The 12,109-nt window shown below is 33.8% G+C and overlaps 1 protein-coding gene across 3 annotated transcripts in view; it reads right to left on the reverse strand.

Annotated features, from left to right (window-relative positions):
• Nucleotides 1-12,109, reverse strand: part of Alg5 (ALG5 dolichyl-phosphate beta-glucosyltransferase) — a 52,784-nt gene that overhangs the window by 28,197 nt on the left and 12,478 nt on the right. For all 3 annotated transcript variants that reach the window (XM_047552286.1, XM_047552287.1, XM_047552288.1), the window contains one exon: nt 10,864-10,977. In XM_047552286.1, coding sequence (XP_047408242.1) covers nt 10,864-10,977 — 114 coding nt within the window. The remainder of the gene's footprint in view (nt 1-10,863; nt 10,978-12,109) is intronic.

A 12,109-nucleotide genomic window follows, 5' to 3' on the forward strand; every position in this document is an offset into this window, starting at 1 on the left:
TAGGGCTCAGTGGTAGAGCGCTCACGTAGCACATATGAGGCACTGGGTTTAATCCTCAGCACCACATAAAAATAAGTAAAATAAAGATATCATGTCCATCTACAACTAAAATAAAATAAAACATTTTAAAAAATCTGACCATATTCAAAGTTAAAAGACAAACTGGGGAAAAATATTGGCAATTTACATTACAGACAAAAGGTTAATTTCCAAAATGCATAAAGTGCATCTACAAAATATTATTACTTTGCACTACTAAGGACTGAACCCAGGAGTGCTCTGCCATTAAGCTATCCCTTTTAAAAAATTTTTATTTTGAGACAGGGTCTCCCTAAATTGTCCAGACTGGCCTGAAACTTGTGATCCTCTTGCCTCAGCCTCCTGAACGGTTGGGATTGTATGTGTGTGCCACTGTGCCCAGCACTTCTGCAAATTATTAAATATCCCAAATTATAGTTGGAAAAGTACAGGTTCTGAACAGACAGTTCACAACAGATGCAATGAAAATTGGTCTTAAACAAAATTAAAAACACCTTCAATTACAGTTTTACTAAGAGCAATGTAAACAAAAGCTATCAGTTTTTACTACATTGTGTCTGCACATTTCTGCAGAAAGTATTCATCAAAATTAAAAATAAACACATAACCTGACCTGACCCCCAAGGAATTTCACGCAAGGTTAATGTTTCATTGTTAACTAACCAAAGAAACTGGACATGAAGTTGTGAATGAACGAACAAGTACTTTTGTGCATAAATATGACTCCCTCTCCAAGAAACACAGTTAACTGGAAATATAGGAATAATGTATATATAGACAATGTTACAATCTTCATTTTCTAAAAAATGAATATATATATATAGACAAAATCTATAAAAGAAATGGATAATACTACTTCTGGGAGTAAGTAATGAAAGGTAGAGCTAGTTTCACAGTACATCTCCTCGGCATTTGAATTTTGAATGATTCACCAAAATAAATAAAAATTTAAAAGGCTCGTTGTAAAGAAATTAAAAAGTATATAAATTTACATATATGTGATAAAATTTTTAGATAGTCATTTTACTACTTAAAAAGTAGTCACTGTATCATATATTATGTTCGTATGTGTTTTTTCCCCTCTGCATTTTAAAAACATCACAGTTGAAATTTACACACACACTCACACACACACACACACAATGCTTTTTCATATAAAAGTTTCTCATGTTTGAATTGATTGTTCTTGGACTTTTTATTACGAGTATTTTGAAACATACATAAAAGAAGAAAAGTGGAAAATGAAGTCCCAAACACCAACTATCTGCCTTCAACAATCACTGGTACATGACCAATAGTGCTTCGTGAAAAGACCCCAACCACCTTCCCATTAAATCTAGAGACTTCATACACTCAAAATGATATATATTTCAATCAAAATACCACAATCGTAACTAAATCATTAGTAATTTCTTTAAACCTTCTGTCTTAGTCAACTTTTGTATCACTGTGACCAAAATACTGGACAAGAACAACCTAGAGGGGAAGTTGATTTGGGGCTCACAGTTTCAGAGGTCTCAGTCCATAGACAAGCAGTTCTACTGCTCTGGACCCAAGGCAAGGTAATCATGGTGAAAAGGCCCATTGCATCCAGCTCAAATTATTCTTTGAAAGGATCTTTACATTTTCCCTAACTGGGTATGATATTGACTATTTCATCACATCCTTGCCAGTTCTAATTATCCCAATTTAAAACTTGCTAATTTTATAAGGTAAAATATTTACCACATGTGATTTGATTCATTTTTTCCTATATGAAAAAAACAACTTTGCCAGGCATGGTAATCCCACCTGTAATCCCAGTGGCTCTGGGAGGCTGAGGCAGGACGATCAAAAGTTCAGCCTCAGCAACACAGCAAGGCCCTTAGCAACTTAGGGAGACCCTGTCTTAGAATAAAAAGGAAGAAAAAGGGTTGGGGATATGGCTCAGTAATTAAGTGCCACTGGGTTCAATCCCTGGTACACTCCCCGTCACCAACCAAAAAAACAAAAACTAAAACTTTTGGGAAATTGTACTGTAATTTCTCTTGGAAATTACTTGTTATAATTTTTGCCTATTTTTAGTAGTAATGATAATGAATTCCCTTCTTTCTCTGGAGTTATGGTTTGGATGTGAGGTGTCCCCCAAAAGCTCATCTGTGAGTCAATGCAAGAAGGTTTAGAGGAGAAATGATTGGGTTTTCAGACTCTTAATCCAATCAGTATATTAATCCCTACTAAGATAACTATGTTGTAACTGAAGGCAGATAGGGTGTGGCTAGAGAACATGAGTCATTGGGAGGTATAGTTTTGGGGCACATTTTTTGTATCTGACAAGTGGAGTCAGTCTCTCTCTGCTTCCTGATCATCGTGTGAGCCACTTCCCTCCACCATACTCTTCTGCCATGATGTTATGCCTCACCTGGAGTCCAGAGGAATGGAGCCGGCTGCCTATGGACTATAGACCTTTGAAACTGTGAGCCCCCAAATAAACTTGTCCTCCTCTATGCTGTTCTGGTCAGGCCTTTTAGTCACAGCAGTGAAAAAGCTAACTAAAACATTTGGCTAAGGTATTTTGTGCAGGAAGGTAGAGAATAGTTTTCTTAAAGAAAAACCATGTTAAAATAGTTCAGGGGCTGGGGAGATAGCTCAGTCGGTAGAGTGCTTGCCTTGTAAGCATAAGGCCTTGGGTTCGATCCCCAGCACCCAAAAAAAAAAAAAAAAAATAGTTCAGACAGAATATGAAAAATAAGCTTTAATTTTGAATCCAAAAAGAACAGTAACATTTTTGAACTATAGATAAAAATGAACATCTTTCAATTTTTTAGAGATTCACGAGTAGAGTTAAAATATAAATTACACTAAAAACAGTTTCAAAGCAAAACCTTTCACTTAAAATCTCATTTTTCCCTCCAGCATAATTCCCTAAAAGCTTTTAAGAGAGTTTTGTGTATATGAAGAATTCTGAAGTCCTAAATCCGGAGACTGATCTTACTATCAGGTAGAATTAATCTAAACAGTTTTTCAAAAAGTTGGCTGTTCTTCAGCAATGAAGATTTATATTTTAAAAACTAACCATATTAGAAAATATATATGGCATTGAGTCTCTTTATTTTAAGCCTCATTTAGAATACACCTGAATTTCTTATGAAATGTTTAATCAGGTTCCAAGTTCAAAGCCAGCCTCAGTAATTTAATGAGGTCCTAAGCAACCTGTCTCAAAATAAGAAAAAAAAGGGTTGGCGATGTGGCTCAGTGGTTAAGTGCACTCCTGGGTTTAATCCTTGGTATCCAAAACAAAACAAAAAATAACAAAAAAAACCCTCTTTTCTAGCACTTTTGCAGTGAAATATTTTCTTATAAGTCACAAGAGAAAAGGAATAGACTAGAAATAGATAAATTCAATTGTTTTAACAATCATAAACAGTAACATTAGAATTAGCTCTAATGGAGAAAAATCAAGCACAAAGACTAAGGTTTATTTAGAGGTACCAGTAGTCAGGCCTGTAATCCCAGCGATTCAGAAGGCTGAGGGAGGAGGATCACAAGTTTGAAGCCAGTCTCAGCAACTTTGTGAGACCTCTCTTAAAATAAAAAATGGATATGGATGTAGCTCAGTGGTTAAGTTATCCTGGGTTTAATCTCCAGTACCAAAAAATTTTAAAGAGAGGTACTGATTATAAAGTGCTGAATACAGACTAAACATTTTGTTTCAATCATGACTTCAGGATTAGGAAGTTGGGCTCATTATTCATTCATCATAAAATAGGTAGGTGAAATAGATTAACTCCCTTAAGACAACATCAAATTTGAGCATAGGTCTGTTTAAATTCCACAAAAAATAAGAAACACACTGAAATGGAAACAGAAACTGGTATAAGCATTCCAAAAAACAAAATGGCTCCAAATGAGGTAGAGATATAGAAACAAAGCTGAATCAATTTTAGAAATTAATAGCAGAAAAATCAGATGTTAAAATCAATTATATTTATCCAATGTGGGCAGAAATGGAAAAGTTGGCATTAGAAGTGAAGTACTGAGATTAAAAAGTAAAGGTTTGATTATAAAAGCTCTGCCCCCCCGAGCATTTTCCTCAAAAGCAATATGTAGGTTCACTGTTAAAAACAAAATAAAATTAATCTAAAGAAAAAAATTAAATGGATACCTGTAATCCCACCATTCAGAGACAACTAATGCTAATGATTTTATGCATACAAGTATTTTACACAATATATAAATATATTAACATGTAATTTTATATAAATATTATATAGCATATACATATATCAATTTATATACATTACATATAAATATCATAAATAATATAATATGTTAACATTGGTTATTTCTGGAGAGTCAGTTAATATTATTACATATCTTTCTATGCATCTCCAGGAGTTTAAAATATGAATTTTCACTTAATTATGTATAATGTTCAGCTATCCTGTAACAGTCAATCTAACCAGTATAACTTAATATTAGACATTTTATTTCTAATTTTTCACTCTTACTAAAATGCACTACTATAATTTTTAAAATAAGCAAAAATTTATTTTTATATACATTAAATTTCCTTATAATAAATTTCTCAAAGATGGGTCAATGAGTATATATTAATGGATTGATGGATATGAATTATTTAAAACTGCTGATTCATGTTTCCAACTTGTTCTAGAAACATCAATTTGCATAGACTCAACATATAAATTTGACATTTATTCTTTTCTTCCTCTAATTTGATAAAAAGTGAATTAGTGCAGTACAAAAAGGCTCTAGTATAATATACATTCATTTGTATTAAGATGTTATGGTTGAAATTAGCTTTTAAAATTTCATTTGGCAAAACAGCTTTTCAAGTTGTGTTTGCAACTAAAATCAAAATACAGCTATGCCCTTTCCATTCCAATAGCACTCCTGCAAATGTGGTGATGTTCCTAAAATCTGCTGTACTTTCTGTAAGAAGTGTGGCAAGCACCAACCCCACAAAGTGACCCAGTAGAAAAAGGACAAGGAGTCTCTATGGTCAGGGAAAGTGACTGTATGACAGGAAGCAGTGGCTATGGTGGGCAGACTAAGCTGATTTTCTGATTACAAAGAATGTGTTGAGCCAGCTGCACATCTAAGAGAGACTGATGGCTACCTAGAGATGTAAGCATTTTGAACTGTGAATACAGAAGAAAGGGTCAAGTGATCTACTTCTGAGTTTCATCTTTTATTGAGGTTGTGTTAAAACAATAGAATTTTTCTTTAAAAAAAAAAAGCATGCAGAGTTATGTGAGGATGTTGGTCTTTGTTATAGCTGGCTGATGGATGCAGAGAGGACTATTATATTGCTTGCTCTACTTTTGGTATGTTCAAAATTCAGAGTAGAAAGTCAAAAGAAAAAATAAAAAGCATGCCAACATGTATCTATGCAGGATGGTGATATATGATTTGTTTAGAGATAAGGGCATGCTCTAAATAACTTAAGGTTTTTGCTTCTTACTATCAACCATTCCATGATGAGTCTTTAAGCTTTTATATAAGTATATTTAAAACTACTACTATGTTGCTAAAATATAAGTATTCAGAAAAAAACTGGTCCATTAAAAGAGTATTAACACTGGTTATTTTGGGGTGATAGGATGTGGCTGGTTATTTTCCTTGAGTCTGTTTCTAATCCTTCTATGTATAAACATAAAACCAAACAAGAACCCTATTATTCATATCTATGCTACATCTAGATTCTTCTTACTATTTGCCACACTGGCAGCATTTCTAAAATCAGTTCTGTATCTACCTCTTCATAATGTTTTCCTAAATTCCAGATGAGTTTTTATACAAATTTGGTATTTTAGTCATATATTCCCTTAAGAGAATGTGGCTTCTGGTACCATTCATGGCTATATTTTTAAATGTAAAACGTGGCTTTCTCTTTGAAATTGATATACAGTAGTATTCACTTGTATTGAGCACCTAGTATTTGTATTACTTTAGTGACAAGAAGGTGTCTCTTCTAGTGAAGTTTACTTTCCACTGGGGTAGAAGGCAGTGACTAATTTAGATAAAACTTACTTAAATTCCACACGAACAGTTCCACATGACCCAATTTCCAACGTAACAGGACTATATATCTTTAAGAATCACAAATTTAATCTTTTCAGATAAAATTCATTTTAAATCCTATACCCTTTCCTGCCTTTTTAAATCAAGAGATATTTTTCTCTTGATAATCATTGGGTTATTAAGTTTCTGAAAATTTCTGTGGTTAGCACAAAAATCATGGTTATTAAGAGGAAGGTTTAATTCTACTAGAACAGAGGTGGCCAGTGAGTTAAAGTCAATTTGCTACCTGTTTCTGAACAGCCTATGAGCTGAGAAATATTTTTACATTTTCAAAGGGATGAGGCGAGGAGGAGAGGACAAGGAAGAAACAGAACATAAGTGATTCACAAAGTCTAAAATATTTATTCTACCCTAAGAGAAAATTTTGCTGTTCCTTATCTGAGGAAATTCCACTTTTGAATCAGGTTTGTTGACATTAAAACATGGCTCTCGTCCTGAGTCACCTCTTTTAACCATTTGGGAAACACACTGTGATATGCTGAGAAAAGACTCTCCTGGAAGTTTTATTAAATACAGATTACCACCTTCTATATAAATCTCAGCAAAATGTTTGCATAACTGCCTGATATTTACTCACAAACTCCCAAGATAAAACAAATAGACTAGTCTCTAATTTGCTTGCGTGGTCCATTAAAAAAAAAAAAAAGGAAAGCAGTGACTGTCTTATTCTTTTAAGGAAAAACTAAACCAAACACACACACACACACACACACACACACACAAATATATATGAAATATTGGTGCACCAAAATTACAACTGCTAAACCATTTGAAGATAGAGCGATATCAGGGTCACTAGTAAGTGATCACTCTAGACTGAGCTGAGTATAAGAGTGTGTGGTTAGTATTTGTTTCCTATAGTGTTTCCTAACATAATTTTATTTTGATATGTCTTTCATGTCATTACCACTAGACATCTTCAGGGTTAAAAACTAAACTTGTTTGAACTATGGCTAAATGAGAATTTAAGGTCTAAATCCATGGCCTAAGAATTACTCTGATTATGAAGTACAGACTTTCTATCATCAATTTTTGCCTATTCAGGATTTTTTTTTGAATAGTTACTCCATGAAATAAGTAATCATCATAGACTTTGCTTAGAAAAATCACTACAAAACCAAGTGTATTTTTATTAAAACAGAATAACCACTGGTTAGAAAATTTAAAAGGTAGTTGCACATTAAAAAAGTGATGTGGGGAAGATACTAGGAAACAATATTGATCAAATTATATTGTTATAGTGTGTGTGTATGAATATGTAATAATTAATTCCACTATTATATATAATTATAAGGTACCAATAAAAATGGAAAAAAATGATGTGGGAACAGAAAACACAAACAAAATATTTGGAACTAAAATGGAAATATCGTATTTTGCTTTTGTGTGTAATATAAAGCACTATTTAAATTATGTTTATTTTTAAAACCTTAAAAGAACAATTATCTTTAGAGGTGACTTTTCTAAACTGACCTTGTGAAAAGTTGGGACCAGACATGTAACTTAATGTAAGAGGAAATATAAGTAAGAAGCAGTATCAAATTTGTTTCTGTTGCAATAAAAAAATAAAAATAAGTTCAGAATAAATACAATAGAAGCCATTGAAAAAGTTACTGGAGAAAATACTTACTGTCAAAATATTATCAAAAGGCATTAAAGTTAACTACTGCCATCTAGTGAGTTAGTTATGTAATTTTAAGACAGGACCATGGTGTGGTGGTACTGGGGATTGAACCCAGAGGCTCTAAACCACACTGAGCCTTATCCCCAATCCCCAGCCCTTTCTCATATTTTATTTAGAGACAGGGTCTGCTGAGTTGCTTAGGGCCTTGCTAAGTTGCTGAGGCTGGCTTTGAATTTACGATCCTCCTACCTGGGATTCTGGGATTACAGGCATGTGGGATTACAGGCATGTGCCACCATGCCCGGTTCTATGTTCCTTTTTCATTATTTTCAGATCTAGTCTAGTTACTCCATTTTTAGGAATTGGGAGAATGCATACAAGGAAGGCTTATCACATTTGTGACTTAAATATATTGAGAAGAAAATAGCAATTGCACTAAAGACTGAAATTCAAGCTGATGTATAATGAGGATAAACAGTCATACTTCCATTCTTGAACAAAACAAAGCAAAAGAAACAGAAACAATGACACCAACTGTACCAGATAAAGGATGGGGTGACAAAGTTCAATGGCAATACATAGGCAAGAGTTGGCAGTATGAATTTGCAATGTAACGTAGTAACCAAATCCATACAAACTGAAGCCTCGACATTGGAAAATTACCAGAATGATAAGAAAGAGAAATGTGCTATATTTAAAAATCTGAAGAACAGTTGATAGCCCAAAATAGAGAAGACACATGGAAAATAGCTTTGACTCTCTGAAGGGCTGTCACACACTTCACAAAGTTGACTGTTTTGTGTAGCTTAAAAGAAGCAACTAGAGCGGGTGGTTAAAAGGAGATAGACTACATGTAATGTAAGAGGAATTTTATAACTGAGTGGAGACAGAATGGGCTGCTTAGGCATCACTAAAACTATGCAAAGCAGATGCTCAAAGACCACTCAAATTTCCCAGCCACCAGGAGATGAGAAATCCACCCCACCCCTACCCCCACCACTGACCACCTCAGTGGCTTTCCCTCCTAAAGGAATGCAGAAACAGTTACCAAGTCTCGGTGGGGCCTCTGAAGAAAACCATGAAATCAAGCCCAAGAGCTTCACCAACTACATTTTTCTGTAGCCTATGATGATTTCCCATAGGGTGGAAGAAATACCTTTTCAGTAAGTGTGAACTATAACATATAAGAGTGATTTCATATCACACAGTGCATGGCAACCCTGTGCAACAGAACTCTGCATGGAAAAGCTATCTAACAAGGGAGCCGCTAGCCACAATATTTGAAATGTGGTCAATGAGACAAGAGGAACTAAGTTATTTTTTAGTTTAAATTTAAATAGCCACACATAGCTAGTGGCTCCTGTTTTGAAGAGGACAGGTAGGGTCTAAGTAGGCATCGTGGTACATGCTGTAATCCCAGTGGCTCAGAAGGCCAAGGCTGGAGAATATATTTTAAAAATACGTGACACCTACTAGAAAAAAAAGGCAATGGGTGTGGATGATGTAAGGAGAAACATCCTTCACAAACTGAAATTAAATAAATATTTCTAGGCAAATTTGCATTTTTTTAAGTTCTTACTAAATTTTCTATTTTAGGTTTTGTATATTTACTTTTTTCTCTGTTCAGTTTTTGCTATAATGAATAAGTATTATTTTAGTAATTAATAATAATAATTGGTTCTAAACTAGGATAGATAGGTTCTAACTGTCTCATTACAGACAGTCCTATCTGTTGGTCTTCTTTTGGTTTTCAATTTGTTGTCTTACTTTTGTAAATTCTCTTAAATACTTGTGTTGCTGAATTCTAATTTTCATTAGTAATTTTTTCTTTAGCCAAAATACTCACATGTAACTTCATCCTTTTTCTTGGATGACACTGTCTTTTACATCAAACTATATTTAGTTTTTTCTTTTTTTTTTTTGGTTGGCATAGTTGGCATTTATTTCTTTTCATTTGCCTTGATTAACATGGGCAGTTCTCCTACCAAACATGTGGATTCTCCTTGATGTTTCTACTTTTTAACACTTGTTCTTCCCTTTGAACCAGAGTTTCAAGGCCTGAGTGTTACACTGAGGAGGAGTAGAGAGGGAGGAGGTCTATGTGGCTTTCCTCGCTTACTCAGGCTCCTTACTGTAACTTTTGTCAAGTGTCCTGAAGAGGGGGACACTCCACTAAGGAAAGGAGCTAATCTCTTAGATCTGTGCTCCAAACTTAGCTTGAAACCCTGACATTAGCAATTACTAGCAATTTCTCTTGCTTCTGCTGAGACCCTGGCATACCGAATGGCAGTAGGTAAGTGTACTACCTGATGTTGTCCAAGGGTATTCCTTTATTCTCTCAGTTACATTCGTTGCAGACTGAGCAGTGTTTTGTAAAAGCTCAGGATCTGATAAATTTACCTTCTTTCTTGAAATGGCTTTTGAATGGTGGGAATGGCACCAGAATTCTCTTTCCTCACCCTTCATTTTAAAAATTTATGCCTTGAAGTTATACTTAACCTTTGTAATTTTATTTTTGCTTGCTTATTCAAGTACAAGATTCTGATTTAGTTTCATTTCACATTTTCATCTAGAAGTCTCAGGCTATGCTTTTAAATAGAAGACTTCACTAAATATGCACAGTGTTAAAACTCTGGCAGAAGCAATTAGAAATCAAGAGATGGATACAGTCAGAATATTAAATAAGTAATTGTCCAGTCAATCTCAGAAAATCAGTGAATGTTTATAACAAAATGACTAGCTCCTCTATAGGACTGTAACACTCATACAGTAATTTCATACCAAACAAAACAAAACAAACTAAAAACCCTGATTTTTAAACTTATAAGGTAAATTCTTTTAAAATTTATTTTGTGTGTGTGTGTGTGTGTGTGTGTGTGTGTGTGTGTGTATTTTTTTTTTTTTGATGCCAGGGACTGAACCCAGCAGTGCTTAGCCACTCAGCCATATCCCCAGCCCTTTTTATTTTGAGACAGGGTCTCACTAAGTTGCTGCGGCTGACTTTGAAATTTTTCCTGCCTCAGCCTCTGGAGCCACTGGGATTGCAGGCATGTACCACCATGGTTAGACCCTACATTCTTGACTGAATATGATTAACACTATATTTTAATACTCACAGGCCAAGGCTGTAGATCATTTAGTCCCTTTTCTAATTTCTCAACATCCGGAAACTTTGTGGCTCCATCAGCATCTGCCATTAGGATCTTTTTTCCTCGAGAACTGAATACACCCTGTATTTAAAAATTCCAAGTAAAAGAAAGTTGCTTAAAAATTATGATTAAATTCAAGGATATTTCAATTCATTTTGCTTTCCTGAAAATACCTAAGACTGAAATACTAAGTATAAAATGGCAAGAGGACAAGGTTCACTGTTACTCATGCTAAGATACTCCCAAATGTATTAATTGCTTATTTCATTATTTTAAAAACTTGTGAGGTCATATTCCTAATACACTGGAAAATATCGAGATAGTAAAATACATTTGGATAAATAAAAGGTATTCTGTATCACTAAGAATGACAGTAAAATATCTAACATGAATATATACACACATATATTTATCAAATATATGTATTATGTGTATTATGGTGCTTAAAAAGGATTAAAGACAACTTAAAGTAGCATATGGAGAAATTGAACAAAAATAACATTTACCAATTTGCTATGAAATAAATCATAAGGTTATGGATCTTTAATATTCTTTACTATACAACCTAAAGCTTTTAAATTAATCACTAAATAAATAAATATAGAATGTCACTAAAATTTAGAAAGTGTCCAAATACTACATATTTGGACATATCCAAATACTATTTTATCATCTGAGGAATGTAGTAAAATTATGCTAATAATTTTTGAATTGATTAATCTTTTTGTACAAATAGTGGATCTATAATTTTGTACATTTCACACAGAAACAAACTGTACACTGACTCAATTTCTATGGTATATCCTAGTGAGTTCATTGCTTTGGAAGTGTAAATATATACACTTTAGATGGGTGGGTCTCATGATGCTCAGGCTAGACTTCAATTCCTAGGCTCAAGTGATTATCCCACCTCAATCTCTTGAGTACCTGAAACTACAGGCATGTGCAATCAAGCCTGCTTTATTCATGGTTTGATATGGTAAAATGCAGCTTTGATAACATAGTGTAACTGTGGATAAGATACATATAGACAGAAATTTAGTCATTTATTCAATGACAGAATAAACCAATAATTATTATCGGTGATGTCCCTTTATCATACCCATTAAGATATGTGTAAAAAAGCAGAAAATAAGATGTTAACAAATTTAGCTTCTAAACAACATATGATGTTTAAGAAAAGAAAAAGTATTATAAGTTACAACCTCTGGAG

This window comes from Sciurus carolinensis, chromosome 5, assembly GCF_902686445.1.
Source record: "Sciurus carolinensis chromosome 5, mSciCar1.2, whole genome shotgun sequence".
Taxonomy (NCBI): Eukaryota; Metazoa; Chordata; class Mammalia; order Rodentia; family Sciuridae; genus Sciurus; species Sciurus carolinensis.